This window comes from Falco cherrug, chromosome 2, assembly GCF_023634085.1.
Source record: "Falco cherrug isolate bFalChe1 chromosome 2, bFalChe1.pri, whole genome shotgun sequence".
In the NCBI taxonomy this organism is placed as follows: domain Eukaryota; kingdom Metazoa; phylum Chordata; class Aves; order Falconiformes; family Falconidae; genus Falco; species Falco cherrug.
Genome location: NC_073698.1, coordinates 67,728,058 through 67,745,484, shown reverse-complemented (window position 1 = coordinate 67,745,484; position 17,427 = coordinate 67,728,058). Strand labels below are relative to the sequence as shown.

Genomic DNA, 17,427 nt, shown 5'->3' with positions numbered 1-17,427 from the left:
TTATACTAGTTTCTAGTATTTGGTAAAACTCATTATATTAATAAGGTATATGAAAGTTATTACAAGCTTGCTATTTTCACCTGTTAATGGAAGTAAATTATTTGGTATATAAGTACTTTGCTGTAGTATAACAATCCTGTTTTGTTTCAGTATAATTTATAATTATTTCTCTAAATGCTGCTATTTAACTTGTGATTTGAATCACTGTTGTAATTCAGAACATTAGATGTTATATTTTAGAACCAAATAGTTCAGAAAGTGTCTGAACTGAAAACCTGAAAATAAAAGTGGGTTTCTTCTGTAATACTTCGTGTGACTTTTTTGGAATATTTTTTCCTTTAGGTTTTCTGAAGTGGTAAATCGGTATCACAGCATTGTTTGAAAATAATAGCATAGCTAAGAATTTTGAGAAAATTGTTTTACTCTGAATTTTCAGTATTTTTTTAATATATTTATAATGTTTGAAAGAACAAAAAATCTGATTATGGTAAACGTACAACTATGTGTGGCGCTATAGACATGCCTGGGCAAGAGGGAGTTCTGACTGATAGAGACCACTAATAAAGTTGATACTCTAACTAAATGAAATTATTTATAGTCTTTAAACCTTGTCAGTATTTTGAAGAAGGCAAGCTAAAATGAGAATGGACTGATGAAATTATTGTACAGTATGTTTTAGAGTTACATCAGTTATAAAAATGTAGTTGCTCTTCTCTATACAGTTGAGAATTTTTTATTTACAAGCGCATGTAAGAAGGCAACAAACACTGTTGAAGAAAAATACCAGAATTCAAAATTATTTACTTTGCATATGAAAATATTATATACACTGTCTAAAGGTTGTTTGGTTTAGATTTAACTTGTGATTTTTTTTTATCATCAGAGTTCTGCTTGTTTTCTGACTTCTGCATCTTAAGTGTTGGAGAGCAAAACCACATAAACGTGCATTTTAAATAACCAAATTTTAAATGCATTTTCCCATTTAATATTTAATACTTTATACGTTTTAGGAAACATATGAAAAATTGCTGAATGTTCAGAAATATGAAGACCAACTGATTGCTCAAGACCTTCCTCCTCAGAAGGAAAAAAGGTAAACTTCCAGTTAAAATTAATACTCATACAAGTTTTCTTAAAATGCTTCAGTATGTTGTTTTGTCACTTCTTGTGGTTCCTTGCCTTGCCTGGCTTTTATTCCACAAGCACATTTTCAGACGCTCCTTATTCCTTGTCTAATACTTGCATGATAATTCCAGGTTGAAAAGTCTCACCTTTAGTATGTACGTGTGGAGTCCTTGCTTCTCCCTGCTAGAACAGGGAAACCCCACCTATTTATCTTGTTCTTTAATCTCTCCCTGCTCTTTTCAATATTCTGTCTTATATAAAAATTCTTAAGAATGATTTGAAAATAAGTAGAGAATATCCAGAATTCTACGTTGCTGTATATGAAGTTTTCTAATTATTTCTTTATTAAAGGCTTTTAAAAAAGGAGGTAAACTCTCTATAAGAAAACGAGGCCTTTAAATTGCCAAATAAGTTGTTGGAAAATTCCTAAGGCCTAAAGCTGAGCTCTCTTAATAGTCTTTCATTAATTAGTTCTTGAATATTTTTACTTACCAATATTTAACTTGAAGAGTATCAAAATACTTAATTTCACTATTTTTCTTCTAATGCCTTTGAACAGCTAAATTGAAAACTGTAGTAATCTTAGAAAAGTTTATTTGGTTGGATTTGTTTAAATATCACCATTATTAGTATTTGAATTTAGTTTCTCCTTTTTGTCCTCTTATACTTCTCTGGTATGCACAGCAAGCTCTGTAGCTACTTAGCTGCTGAACAGAAAAGAGATGTGTCAACCAGAAGCAGCTATGGGAGATGCTACACTACTTTCTTAGTGCATACAGTCGGGATTGTCTTTGAAATGGGTATATGCTTTAAGAAGGGTTTGCTTCTCTTAGACTGTATCTTTGATTTTTCTATTTTGAGATATTTTACAAGGATTTTAATGATAGGTTAGCATATTAAATTAAGCAAGTCTTTAAAAGAAACGGTTACAGCTAGGAAGTTTTGATTTTGGCTTTTACTGCTTTTCCGTGTAGTTACTTTTTCACTGTCCAAGTTGTTTTTATCTTTGTTCTTGCTGTGTATTTTCTAGCCAGATTTATGTGCTGTTACAGTTGCACATCATGTTGGTTTGTCATTTCTTAATTTCAGCCATTTGTTATTTGTGTTAGGAAGAGAAAGGATTAATTTACTGAGATTATTTCAATTTCTTAAATAACAGAAGTTCATGTTTCTTCATGATATAAAGTGTCCTATGACCCACAGAATGTTTTATTGTAGATTCATGTTAGCTTCTGAGCAGACGAGAAAAAATAAATTTAGTTGCTTGGTGTATGCTGCTAAAAAACAACCTGACTCCTTACAGAGCTCAGCCAGTGGATTTACTGATGTGAAAAACGACCTAAAGCTAGTCAGAGACGAAAGGTTTTTTCCTGTTAGCTTTGTAAAAGCTCAGAGAATTTAAAGGATTTTTGAGACTTATTTTCCACGCTGGATATGGTACTTCCTCTCAGATTAGCCTGGATAATTTCTCTCCGAAGTGTATGTAGTGGGTGGGTAGGGCTGGTCGCCAACCACCTCAGGCTCCCCAAATTATCTATTTTGGATACATTTTGTAGTATTAGCTAGGGTGAGGACCTGATCTTGAACTACTTTGTTTAGAGCTTTTCACATGTGAAAAAATTTGTTGACTTCACTGGAAGTAGCAATATGTAAATGTAAGTATATACTTGAGTCTGTCAGGTTTAGAAGCTTTTTAAAATTACTGTTAAAACCAGCATTGTTTCTAAATAAATGTTTCTTGTGCCCTGACTCAGGAAAGCATTAAAATACATACTTAAGAAGAAGTACTACTTAAAATCACCTTCAGAAGGAGTGCTTTTCTGAATCACAGCTTCCTTAATGCTGCTGAAAACCTTCATTAAGATAGTTTCTAAATAACCTGAAGAAGTAAGAAACTAGTTACAGCTTTGCCTTAAATTTACCTGATAATGTTGACATATATATTTATGGTGGCATTCTGTTTAGTTGATCACTCCGTATCATACATATTTCACAAAGATTTTCAAGCATTGGTTTTCCTTTGTGTATAGCATCTCTGTATGAGGCTGTTTTCTTAGGCATTTCTGCTTTTGTTATCATCAGTGCAGATTCTGTGCTAAACAGGTGAAGGTTACAAATAGACAGAATACAGTATGTCATTCCTGCATTAGTTCTTTGACTGTGCTTACTGCTAGTACTACCTGCTGCTAGTGGAGTTTTTTGTATTGATCGGAAAAGTAAAGACGAGGCAAAATTGTGCTACTTGAGAATCTGATTTTAAGGTTCTGCCTTTCATTTTGTTCTTTGCTGCTTGTAAACCAATTTTTTTCCTAGCCTTTTAAAACTAAGTCCGAAGTTGTGGGGAAGGTTGCTTACTATTATGGTATTACTTTAGTTTTATGATATTACTTTAGTTCAATCTGGGACTTCAGTAATATGAATAATGCATAACTGATACTTGTAACTTTCATGTGGTTAACTCAATACATGGTTACTGTCCCTTTCAAAAGACAGATCTTTTAAAATCAACATAGGCCTTCTCATGTTTACTATAGGGATGTGCTCTGTATTCATTTGTAATGGAAAACTTATTTCTGAATGAAGACTGACTGCATGTGTGGTCCTTTGTGATGTAATTCTAATTGCATGGTTAATTAAAGGGAGAATATATGTGGTATTTTAAACAGAAACCTGGCTGGCAGCAGATGGCTGACTAAGATTGAATTGGAAGAAATGTTGTTAGAAAAACTGTCAGATGATGATGTAAGTAATTGATCTTTCTAACCTTAAGGAGGCTTGTGTCTTTAAAAATACGGACTCTGGATGCATTTTTAGGTACTGAAAAGGTACTTTGTAGAAGCAGGTGCTCCTCAAAAGAATTGTCATCCTTCTCATAAAGTCTGTATATGCTCACAGCACTGTCACATTCATCATGTCTTGAAAAGTGACCGGTGTCACTTTTTTTAATCTGGCACAGTACAGAACTATTAAGGGGTTTACATTGTTACTAAGATTAGTTTTTCTTCTGGTGATGTTGTGCGACCTAGATCACTTGTTCCTTGCCGTCTATTTATGTAGTCAGGAATGGAGTATAGTAACACTTTAATAGAAATAAATATTTATTTATTCTAGTTACAGATGAAAACCAGACAGAGCTAGAAACTCTGTTGCTTATTGTAGATATGGGGTATATGTTCAAGTTGGGAAACACAATGGATCTGTGTAATGCTAAACCTGCACGCAGTTTCTAATTATTTAATCTGAAGAAGGACATGATAATGATGGAAAAGTCACATAGAAGGCTTATCAGAAATAAGGAGTCCTTTTTCTTAATGATTTTAGAATCAAATACCAGAAACAAGATGCAAAGCTACATAGATCTGTGGTCTGACACAGGTATCTGTTGTTATATTCTCCTTGAATGTTAATATGGTGGGAGAGAGGATGGTTTTGCAGTTTCCCTGGTAGCTGCAAACTCTATCACTGTCTAAGTTTGGAGTCCTTCTTTACATGTATCTTTGGGAATAAAATTATTTATCCTGATAGTTGTATGCTTTTTTCTCAGTCAGAGCTTTCTCCTACAGTCCCCCAAATAGCATCAGATTTTGTAACAGCAGGTTCAGTCTGTGTGGCCAGCTTCAGTTTTCTTTTGAAAGTTTAAGCTTGAATATGATAGTACCAGAGAACATAACACTATTTGAGCATCCCAAGTATTTCCTCACCTAGAAACAGTGTTCTTCAATCTCTTCTGTCCTGTGGACAGCATCATTGCAAAAATAGCATAGCAGCAGCAAGCGTGCCCTTTGCTCAGTTGACATTCAGAACAGTAACACGTGATGGCTTCCTTGTCTATGGGCGATGTGAAAAGGTCTTGAGCAGATTGTGGCCTGTAAGTGTAAGTTAGAAATCACTGTTGTAAATTCTCCATCCTGGTATACCCAGGAGACTTCCTTTATCTTCCTTGTGGGGAAGCAGTTAGGACTTCAGTGTTTTCGGTAGCTCCTGCATTTGGAATGGCTGTTCTTCCTTTCAGAGTGCCAGGAACTGGTCTAGTTGTATGACCAAACAGCTTGGAGTTCTTCACTGCTTGATTTTTGTACACTCTACATCTGTAAAAGTAGACTGCAGTGCACTTTAAAAAAAACCCCTAACAAACAAAAAACCTCAAACCAACCCAAAAAGCCACAAACCCCCCCCATACCCTTGTACGTACTGGCCTCGCATGTAAAACCACAAAGCCTTGGTCTATAGAAACAAATGTTTAAATCTGTTTGAAATGTCTTGATATAAGCTACCAGTCTCACCTGCTCAAATTCTTGTATTTTGCCATTGCAACAATTTTCTGATTTTCTGTGGTGTTTGCATTATTAAACAAAATCAGAGCTATTGATATTTTTTCTTCTTTGCACTCTGCAAGTGAAGACTGTTGGAAGCTTTCTTCATCTATAGCCTCTAAAGTTTTTAAATTTTTGTGTTTTTCAGTTTGTGCTCTTCAAAGGCTTTACCACGCATATGTGTCTTGTCACTAGACAAAAGTAGCTTTCCACATGATGTCAGAGTTCCAGGGGCTATTGCTAGGTTACAAGAAAAGTATTAATTTTGTGCAGAAGACTCTGGTCAGAGAGAGAAGAAAAAGTAGTTTTAATAACTTGTAAGTAAAGAAAACTTCAAAAATAAGGTTATGATAGCTATGTGAAAAATCCATTTTAGATGATTGCATACCTTTATATCCAGTGGCCAGCTGCCTAGTGCTCCTGCCAGTAACACTTCATAACAGGACATCCCAGCTTTTACTACAAATGGGTTAACACAGTGGTGTTTACTTTTTAATCACATGTTGAAGAACTTTGGAGGGGGGTGCAAGGGGGAAGGAGAACCACACAGTAGCAAAGGATAATTTATTTCAAGAGGTTGCCCTTTAAGTCAAGTATCTCTTGAATTTTTAAATAGCTTGATTGTTCAGTTTTAAAGGAAATCATAAACATTAAAGTAACTCAGCTTGAACAGCCAAAGATAGATAGATAGGTATTTCCTGTATATATTATGAAATATAATCATTTAAGAGGTTCAGTTTAGTGAAATAAAATTATTTCCAAGTCAATGAACATGCTGACTTATTGAAAATGAGGTGAAAAATCTTTTCCTTTTGCCATTTTATTAAAACAAAAGAGTGAAGACTCTCCTCAATATTTTCTTTTCAAAAGCGAAATGAACTTCATTCTAATGTAATAATACTGTATTACAGAGGGGTTGGTTATGCTTTGAATTAAAGTTTCATTGTTGCCTGAAGACAGAACTAGGTATCTTTAGTCACACAGAAAATGGTGCATCTGCATGCTGTTCTTAAATCAGCATGTAGGTGCAAAAGTGTCATCTTGTCAGAAATCATAAAAAAAATGAAATAAGAAAGATAAATTATACAGAAATAGAAAGTTTAAGCAAATGCAATTACACTTGCATCCTTTAATGAAGTCTTGTTGTCTACAGTATTCAAGATTTATTCAGCTCCTACAAAAATTGGTGATGTTGCCATGTAGTGACATCGAGGAGAGTTATTTGCAAAAGTTTACCAGAGAAGTTCCTATTCAGTTACAAAAGGTAGTTATTGAGCCCTTGAAGTATGACGAGCGAGGAGTGGCCTTCAGCACTGGTGAAGGTAATAATTTTTAGTTGTTTGGTAATAATGCAGAATTTTTCGTCTTCATGCTACTTTCTAATAGTATACACAACATTGCTGAATCTGTCAGTACTTCATTTTATATGCTTATGTGTATGTTGTATGTATAACTTAATTATGTTATGGCGTACTAAGTTATGACATGGCCTGGTAACAAAGTGGAAGTTTTTGGCACAGTCTATCAACTGTTAGTTTTTATCTGTATTTCTATACAGCAGTACCTCTGTAAAGCGGACCCTGTTGTGCTGTGTATTGTAGGATACCAAAAGACTTTCATTGCTGGCAAGAGTTGAGTGTTGAACATAAGGGTTGGAGGACTAGGGGAGCATGAACACATATGGAGAATTCCGGGGATGTAACAGTGTCATTGCTTAATATTAAAGTGGCATGCTGAGGCCACTAAGTAACCGTTATCATAACTTTTGTAGGGAGTCCTGCAAAGGAGAATTTCGAAGATGCAAAGAACAAATACCAAGGCATTTGGATATTTACAGACAGTATAGGATAACGCAAAGAGGGAATTCATAGGTTATTATTTTTTTTTAACAAGTGGACAGAGCATTTGAGACAGAGACAAGAATTGGTCATTGGTATTGAGGTGGAGAAGATGCTAGAGAAAAGCCATGAAGGTCTCTGTACTTTCTAAACACAGTCTGCTTACGTTTTCAGTGGAGGATCACACAGTGGAAGAATATGATCTACGATATGAGTGATTGCCTAGAAAAAGTAACACAGCAACACACTTACAGGAAAGTCTGACTTTGTGGATGAAGCATATGTGCACACATACACTTTATGCTGCACATTTAAGAGGAATCTTAGAGATGACATGTATTCTTAAGCAGCAGGCAGCAGCTGAGGATAAGAACAAAAGTCGCAGAGAATTTGAGGACAAGGTGGCTAGAGAGCTCTGTTCTAGCTGGGTTGGCTTCAAGATGCTGTGACAAGGAGATGTGAGAGCACCTAACTGGGACTTAATCCACACTGGGTTTCAGTAGAGTCTTCGGAACAGTAGTTATTGAGGTTTGCTAAACATGCACCCCATGTTATGTAAGAAAAGCCACCAGATTTTATAAGTTCAAGAACAGTCTTGTGTCCCATCACCCCCCTAAATTAAGAAAACTATCCAATTTGATTCATAATTTATCAGAACGATTGCTTCCTTTGTGCTACAGAAGATTGGTCTTAGGCTTTAGCACAGTTTAACTTGAAGCTAATGCACTTAGGTAACTGTAAGTAGTAATTTCTGAGGAAACTATGCTAAATGATGCATAGGCATTACTTATGCCAGTATAATTAAAGTGTTAACCTTTTCCATGTGAATATTCTTAAACTTCTGGACCTTTGTATGATTTTATAAAGTATTTTAATGTTTTTGGAAATTGTACTTAGGATAAACATAGGAATTCAGCAAACTGTTTATTTTCATATACAGTGACGTCACCAGGTCAATAGAGAGTTCTGATCTACTGAAGTTTTGGGAGGTAGAGTGTTACCTCTCATCTTCTCCCAACACACATTTTCCCCCTGCTTAATAGACTTCTGTTGTTGTTGTTGTTACCTCAGCCTCCAAAAAGAAGCAGCTGGTACTCTATGAAAGTGTTGAGATTTGCTTAAATTCTTGGGCACTTGAAGTTCTGTAGAATATGGAAACCTCATAACAGATTGGTTTTAATTCCTTTAAGGTGTAAGAAAAACAGCAAGAGCTACTGCAGTAGTTTATGACAACGGGACTGGAAAAATTACAGTGAATGGAATAGACATTTTACATTACTTCCCAGTGTTGCAGGACAGGTGAGAGCACCATGAAATGCTGTATTCTTCTCTGTACTTAAATTATTCCAGCAAAAGTCATGTCGTGCAATTATATTTTGGTGCTGTGTTCCACAGAGTTGATGCTATATTCTAGTTTCTGTATAACATACTGTTATATGAAAATTGGTCTTGCTTTTTAATTTTTTAAATTTTATATTTTTTGTTTTTTAGAGAACAGTTGTTGTTCCCTTTCCAGTTTCTTGATAGAGTTGGAAAACATGATACGGTTTGCACAGTCTCTGGTGGAGGAAGATCCGCACAAGCTGGAGCAATACGTTTAGCCTCTGCAAAAGCATTAAGGAGTTTTGTGACTGAAAAGGAGGTGGAATTCATGAGGCAAGGTAGGAATTGAAATTATTTCAGTGTTTCTTAATGTGTTTCTGATAATTAACAGAATTAATAGAAGGATCATTAAGGATCAGATAGTGCAAATTTGAGTAAATAATCCCAGTGAAACCTTGTATAATGCATGGAAGGGTTCTGCATTTATTTATAAATTGTTTTCACTTGTTTCCTAGCATCCTTTGTGTACATTTTGGATGACTTCTTGAGCATTTTTCCATCTGTTCACGACCTCTCTTGGCTGTATTAACCATATTGCCTCAACATAGAATCACAAAACATGAATGTTTATTCTCTAACAAATAAATGTGGATCAGGTATTAGTGAGCTGTAAGATCCTAACATTGTATTTTGTTTTACTTGGTTAGTTGCATCTTGTTCATGTTTAAAGAAGTTTTATTCTTGAACATAAACTAGATGCTAGAGAGTTAGCATTGAAGGGGTTAGTAATGAGCAGAAACATTATGTACAGTTAGCCAGACCGAAGGAGCTTCTTTCCTCTCTTGCTTTATTTAGGGTTTCCAAGTTACCTATGATAAGATAGAACTTACTTGGGTAACTGCAGCGTTTGCTGCTTCTCTGTGATTAGATGCCATACTTCTTTCACCAAATAGAGAATTATGAACAGTGAGCTTTTAACTGTGCTCTTCCTGGACTAGTAGGGAGCATACCTGCATGTATTACTGGCAGAACAGCTATGTGTTTTGTTTTTTTTTTTTTACTCTATTGCCATCCATGGAAGTAAAGCTATCTTCGTGCTAGTATCTTTGAAACAAGTTTCTTTGATTTTTCAGTACTGACAAGTATGACTTGCTAGGAATACCCCTGTAAACTGACATTGTAATGAGTTGGCTATCTGTGATGAGAACAGTGTAATTCTGAATGTGTTTTGGACACTGCCAAATATATTTCGGAAACACTTAAGTCCACTTCAGAGCAGTGGTCTCCAAAGTGGGATGTGTGCACCCCAGTGTTGCACAAGATGATCCATTGGAGTGCAGGAAGAAAATGTTACAATTGCACTACTGTATGAGATTTATAAATAAATAAATACACATACGTTGTGGGTGCGTGCTTAAAATTTTCACTGGTAGGGGCTACTGACCAAAAATGTTTGGAGTCTGCTGCTGTAAAGGCTTAAGCGGTATAGATATAAAACAATGTGGGATTTTCTTAGTGGTTTGTGAAGTAAAATGTGAAGAAAGTTCATTTACTGAAGAAAAGTTAAAATATTAGAGCATCTGATAAAATTCCTTTTGTGTTTTGTACTGAACCCTTATGCTTCTAGATGTTACCGTTCCTATGCAGAGTTATTGGCTGCCTTGAATCCCACACATGTAGTATGTCTGTAATACCAACTAAAACCGGTAAACAAATGGGTGCTTTTCTGTGTTTTGTAGCTGGACTGCTAACGCTTGACCCACGTGTGAAGGAACGAAAAAAGCCTGGTCAAGAGGGAGCCAGACGGAAATTCACTTGGAAAAAGCGTTAAGTTTGAGTATTCAAAGAATGTCAGAATGCTACCAGAATTTCAAACATACTGGTTTATGATTTAAAACTGTCGTATAAATATATTTAGTAATAAAGACTTTTTCCATTATAACTACTGTGCTTTCTCTGTTTAAAAAGCAACAACTTTCTTTAAATTTATTTAAAATTGTGGAAAATTATGGTGTGATTTGCCAAATGCTGAATCTAGAAGAGCAGCTCGAATGCCGATGTTGCATCTTAGCTCCACTGAAGTCAATAATAATTTATGAAACTGTTGGTATATTATAACTTCTAAAAATCAGTCTATTTGTTTAGTGACTTGACTGTCTAAATCCTGGAATTAGACAGCTCCTAACCAGGTATTTGGACAACTTTGACATGCCTCCCTTTCTGCCTCACAGGTATCTGAGGATAAGTGACAACTTCCCACCTAAGCCGTGGAGGAGTTGAGAAACTAGTGAGAACGGTACTGACAATTGAGGGGATGTTGAGAGAGGAACAGTCACAGAGGATAACCTTTGCCTGTGGAATCTCTTGTCTCCAGGATGCCTCCCTAGGTTAAGTGGGGAGTGATTCAGAGCGAGTATTTAAATTTAGGTGCTCTGAATCACCCTCTGGAGGAGTTGGTTTTTCTCCGCTTCTTCCAAATGCAGAAAGAGCTGAAGGGATTAGGCTGAAGTTAATCTTTTAGAATACGCTTCTCCACCCCTTAAATCTCAAGGGGCCTGATCAAGGAGGCGTGTTCTGAATATGGCTAATGCACAAAGATAGCATTGGATTCTTTGCCAAATACAGTCATAACTTGTCTTTTTTAAAATCAGAAGCAGGAGGTGATGACAGTGCTGCCCACCTCCTGTCTATAATTGTAGCCTTCCAAAATAGATTAGTGGTTACAGCACTCGCCCAAAAGCACAAGGTTTTGGTTTATTGCCAACTTCCTTCCTGGGACAGAGGTCAGATACATAGAGGTTCCAAGGAAGAGCGTATCCTTCATCTTCCCCGTAGGAGCTGGGCTACAGCAAAAAAGAGTATAAGGTTCATCTTGCCAGGAGAAAGCAAGAAAAAGAATTCAACTCTAGTTTTAACAACAGGACACATTCCAACTTTCTGTTAATTTGGAAGACTTCTGTACTTGGAATTCTTCTTCCCCAGCCACATTTTCTAAGTGCTAGAGTACCTGCCCTGCTGCTTATTTGCTGTAGGTTATACCAAAAGTATTAATGCCTCAGAGGTAACAAAAGGTGCTAGTAGATCACCGCAGGTGATATCTATGGGTGAATTGCATGGTGGTCATTTTGCCAGGCATCATTGAAGAGCAGGCAGCGAGTAAATGGACCTCTTGAACTGAGTAGAACAGCAAAGGTCAGAAACTGGGTATGCATCCTTGACTGATGTGTTGCTGATTCCTTACTCCCCAGTGCCACTCTGTGCTTCTTTTTACCTCGTTTCATGAGAATACTCAGTAAATTCAGTATTCAGTACTCGGTAAACTTGAGCAAGATTTCTCATTGCTGAGGTAGCTTGTCTTAGTCAAAATACATGAGACTACAACTACCTGAAAGGAGGTTGTAGCGAGGGGGATGTCGGTTCTCTTTTTCCCAAGGAAAAAGTGATTAGAGGAAACTGCCTCAAGTTGTGCCGGGGAGATTCAGATTGGACATTAGGCAAAACTTCTTTACTGAAAGGGTGGTCAAGCATTGGAACAGGCAGCTCAGGGAAGTGGTGGAGTCACCATCCCTGGAGGTATTTAAAAGATTTGTAATTTAGTGCTTGGGGACATGGTTTAGTGATGAACTTGGCAGTGCTGGGTTGACGGTTGGACTCAATAATAAGGGGCGTTTTCAACCTAAATGATTCTATGATTCTGTTGTGCTCGCAACGGACCAAGTCTTGTATCATGTTTTAAAAGATTTCTTGTAACGTTTTACCTTCCAAAAAAGTATGGGCACAGCCTCTGGTGTTTACAGCCAGCAAAAACTTTAGGTAGGGTAAAGTTTTAGAATTTATCCCTGATTTTTAGGGAAGTCCCTAGAAATACTAGTTAATGCTGTGGAACTAGGTCACTTGCTTCATAGCTACTCGCTCAGCCTTCCAAGTAACTCTGAAACTGATCCAAAAGAAGCATTTTGAAAATAAAAAAACCAGAATTGTACATATTTTTTGCATTTTTCACTTGTATGACATTCTTCTTCATCTGCAGTACATGTCAACATTTAGGAGTTGAAATAGTTGTGTTAAGAAAGACTGTTTCCGTCGTGTTAAAGCTCATCAGAAGGTGAGACTGCCATTTTTTTCCCACTCATTTGGATGGACCCTTCAGAACTGAAGTATCTTATGGGAGAACCAAATAAGGAAATTTCATTGGGGTTGTTAATTTTGGGTTGTGACAGCGGCACACAGTAGAACTGGCTTACCGGTTTGAATATTCTGTTTTAACTCTTCTGTTCCTCTTATGCCCTTGCATTCCCAGGGTTATTGAAAGCAGCCCTGAACACTACCTACTAACTGTGTCCAAGTCAGGTTTCTCAGATCTCAATTTTCAACCACTTGTGGTGTGGACCACCTTATCTTGCCAACAAGATTTCAGAAAAGCATCCTGGATGTGACAGGTGCTTAAACTTTAAATATTTAAAATACTTTCTGAATGTGGGCAAAAAGACATAAGCCTTCTGTGCTTTCTGATGGCTGTATGTGGTGATTCATCCAGGCTTTTTTTTTTTTCTTCATCCACCATGTTAATGTTTTGCTTTGCGTTAAGGTACCAAAATTGTCTCTTAAGTCAAATGGAATATCTCTATGCTGTTGATTTCTGGTGATTGTCACATTTCTTCAGTGTGAGGAAACCAGTCAGTCAGAAGGTAAAGCTGTAAGGATGTTTCTGTTTTGAATTAATGCTGCTGTGTTACCACGAGATGGAGCAGTTTGCAATCGAATGAAACGAGCTATTTCCAGAAGTGATATATATATACTTGGGAGAGAAATGATGATGAATCTTCCTTATAAATAGTGATTTTTATAACAGCAGATTAATATGGAAATAAGTGAAAAGGTAGATTCAGATTGTCTTTTCAGGATTTTTTTTCTCCTGATTAAGAGAAACAAATTTTAGTGAGAAATAATAAATGTCAGTTAATGCTAGTTTTCTAGTAGCTAGTAATCTAATACCAGTGTATAGGTAATACTTACAATGTTATTCTAAGAAATGCCAGCTGATGTGTGAAGCTTGGAAATGGTATGGTAGCATTTTACGAGTCGTCACAAAGGTAAAGTCACAGAATCACAGAATGGTTTGGGTTGGAAGGGGCCTTCAAAGATATCTAGTCTATCCTCCCTGCCATGGGCAGGGACACCTTCCACTAGACCGGGTTGCTCAGAGCCCCATCCAGCCTGGCCTTGAACACTGCCAGGGATGGGATGTCCACAATTTCTCTGGGTAGCTTGCTCCAGTGTCTCGCCACCCTCATTGTTAAGAATTTGTCTTATGTCTAACCTAAACCTACCCTTAATGTTCTCATATTAATCATATATTTAACTAATAAATATAATTATTTAGATAAAATGCCAGAAAGTGGTTTTGGCTAAGGGGAGGGGGATTTGTTACTGAAACTGCATTTTCATCTGTACAGTTTCATAAAATCCTTGTGCATATAGAAATTAATTTTCACAGTATTCTGTGATATTGTATATAGATAAGAATTCATGGGCTGGGATGAGAAGCAAATGTATGTTTTTATGCTCTGCCAGCACCCAGTGGGTATTGGTTTGTAGTACCTTACTAAATGTCCTGCAAAACTTGTGGACACAAATCGCTGCTCACATACTGTGTACCTGCCCACATAGACAAAGCAGTGTGGGAGAGGAATAAAAGATGGAAACAAATGGGCAGTAATGAGTTTAGACCTTATATTGCTTAGCATCCACCCTCGGCCATTGTGTCAGTAATCACTTTCACTGTTTGCAGTATTGAATAACTGAATATTGAAGTCTTTTGGGTGGGCAATTCCAATCCCACCTGCCGTTTCTCTTCTAGTTGCCAGCCATGTCAGCAGTAGTGGTTGTTCCTCTGCTTGGCTGGCAACTTGCTCATTTTGAGGGGAAGAAAGCCTTGGGTGCTCCACAGGGGAGGTTTGTGTTTCAACACACTAAATCTTTAAGGCATTCAAGATCGTTTCAGTAAATGTCATATTCAGATGCTGACAATACTGACATAAATCACATAAACAGAGTGGTGTGTGCTTGCCACAGTACATTATGGAAGCAATTTCAGGCTAACGTGATTAGCAGGAGATACAAGATGATACCCTAATACATTCTTCTGAAAGTACCAGTTTTTGTCTGAGACCAAAAAATGTAAATTCTCCTCAGTTCCAAGACTGGGTGCCGATACCTTCCTGCTTGTCTGATTACACTTTCCCTTAGTAACTGCTGTTTCTTGTAAGACACAATGATGCCAAGACAAAGGTGATTGCACCAGCAGTACCAGGGCAGAAGTGATTAAAAAAACCCTGCAGCTGATCTTGGTACAGTCCTTATTTCAAATCCCAGAGCAGCCCTGCAGGATCCGGGTTGGTGGCACCTCTAAAACTTTGACCTTGTATACCTTATGCCGTGGGTGCTGAGTTGCATATAGGAGTGGCAGCTGTAATGCTTTTTAGCTAGTGGAGATACCAACAGGATTTTTTTTTTTTGGGGGGTTAAATTTGTGCTTGTATAATGTAACAGAGGTGTTAGAGGAAAATATGGTGCAGAGCAAGAGCAGCCTAGATTATTCATTGGCGACAATAAGAATATTGTTATACACTGCATAACAGAGGAAGAAGTCATTGCTTTGTAAAGGCCCTTGTGACTTATATACTGCTTTCCACGCTTGGGCTGAGCCCCATGTACCTGTCACCGCAAGTATAAGGTTAGCCAGCAAAATCCCCACAGAGAGCTTTTATGCGGGAGCACCAATGCCTGAGAATGCATACTGATAATGCCACGTGAGGCAAAACATCTGCTTCATTCAGCTTCACCTCAAAAAAACTGCAAGCACATGGTTACACAATAGCCTCCCTGCTCAGCTCACCTAGAAAACCATAGGGCAGCTGGGTTGTCGGGATCTTCCAACTTTCTGCTGCATGCCACCTTTCATGCTCAGCCCAAGCTGGGCATCCCCATCTCAGTCAGCAGCTTCGGGGACAGCTAAGGAAACACCACCAGCAACTGCTGCAGTGGTGCATTGCAGAGCCAGGCTTGGTGCTGGTGTGTTTGTGGTCTGCGTGTAGTGCAAGAGAGAAGCAAGACTCTGAAAGATCTTGGTGAGGCTGCTGAGTTCTGCTTGGCTAAAGCGAGGGCTGCCCCTGCTCGTATAGATCCGATAGACATCTAGGATCTGTTATTTAGTAAAAGTTCGCCTGCAGATTGCACCCACCTGCAAGGCAGACAGCAATTTGGTTTTCTCTTCACTCAGTTAATTCCTAGGAATTAAAAGCTTGTTCTTTAGCAAGACCTTGATGTGAGCACTGACATCTCTTGGATGCTTTTGAGTGAAGGCCACAGGCGTCTCTCCTGTATCTTTCACCTTGGAGAGCTCTCTGGTAGCTGTTGCTTCTGCTAGGAGAACTGATAAGACATACAGGTTTAACAGTCAGCTTCCCTCATAGAGTTTCTTTCCCTGTGAAAAAAGTCACTTTGAGACCTATTCTAAATCCTCCCCCTGCAACATTACTTCCAAACTCTGTTTAATTTCAGAGGTTAAGCAAACAGGCAGATTATTTTCTTCTCTGAAGTGCATGCTTCTAAGGCTGAAGGACTCCTTTCTACTCAAGTTGCGAAGAACACTTAATGATTTTATTTGACTAAGGCAAAATGAGAAAGGAAAATGATATTTAGAAAATTTCATTAGAAAAACGTTTGCTGCTTTGTTTCTGTAACAGCAAGGTTACTGGGTAATCTCTGCCTTAACTCATTGGGGATAGCTGATTGCATCAGGTGTGCTGATGGAGCCGATATTGATGGGCTTGAGCGTGCAAAGCATACACATTGCCCTCTGGAAGCCACAAGATGGTTCAGACCAGGAATGTGCAAAAACAGCTGCCCCAACAAGTGTATCCCAAGGTACAAAACAAAAACTAGGCAGGAGGCAGAACTGCTCAGAGCAGCAGCAGAGAGTCAAGGGCAACTAACCCTGCTAGAGCACCAATCCAACCCTGACAGCTGCTGAAGGCTGGGGAGCTCCTAGGAGAGGAGCCAGCTTAAGCAGTTGATCACTGCTCTGTGCGGAAGCTGTGGCACCGACCGATGCTGTGATGGTGTCCAGCACTTCAGCCCTTCGGGATGTCACCCTTTGTTGAGAAGGGATGGGGGTCCTGGATCTCCCCCAGAAGCTGGGTGGGAGGCAGGCAGCTGGTCTGCCCTCAGGTGGGGGAGGGCTTCACTGAGGGAAGGAGGAACTGCTGGCCGGAGCTCTCACACCTTGCATGGGCAGAGGATGTGCCCCTTCCCTACAGCAATGTGGCCGATTCAGATTCTGTCATGTGCCAATAAAAAAGGGGACACCGCCAATGTTTCATTAATGCACTGTGAGTTTGGTTTTACCTTAAGGAGTTTATAATTTATAAATATAAAGCTTTACTTTAGCATAAAGTTTATCAGATGTTTAACATCAAAAGTCAAGACTTCATTCGCTGCCTGAATTTGGCATAAATCTGATTGGTTTCTTTTGTAGAAAGCCAATTTAGGAATCAATTATATATTGTAATGGGCGTGAAAACAGCTCCTCTTTGGTCATTGTAGTAGATTACAGCTTGTAGTCTGACATCACTTAACTGTGTAGCAAATTGTCTGAAAATGAAAACTCCTATTAGGACACTTAAAAAAAACTCTTTCAAAATGACTACTTAACAGCCATTAAAGCATCTTCATAGAAATGTCACTACCCTCGTTACATCTGTACCTTTGGTTAGTTTCTTTCCCCCTTTCCAATTTTCTCCCAGCATCTTGCAGCTTGCCTATTA

At 38.0% G+C, this 17,427-nt stretch overlaps 1 protein-coding gene across 1 annotated transcript in view; it reads left to right on the top strand.

Moving 5' to 3' along the window:
• MRPS9 (mitochondrial ribosomal protein S9) overlaps nt 1–10,541 on the top strand; it is a 33,719-nt gene extending 23,178 nt beyond the window's left edge. Inside the window, exons 6-11 of the mRNA XM_055701980.1 lie at nt 1,011–1,093; nt 3,792–3,867; nt 6,592–6,760; nt 8,467–8,575; nt 8,768–8,937; nt 10,339–10,541. Of these exons, the coding sequence (XP_055557955.1) occupies nt 1,011–1,093; nt 3,792–3,867; nt 6,592–6,760; nt 8,467–8,575; nt 8,768–8,937; nt 10,339–10,430 (699 nt within the window). The 3' untranslated portion in view covers nt 10,431–10,541. The remainder of the gene's footprint in view (nt 1–1,010; nt 1,094–3,791; nt 3,868–6,591; nt 6,761–8,466; nt 8,576–8,767; nt 8,938–10,338) is intronic.
• The last annotated feature ends 6,886 nt before the right edge of the window (nt 10,542–17,427 follow it).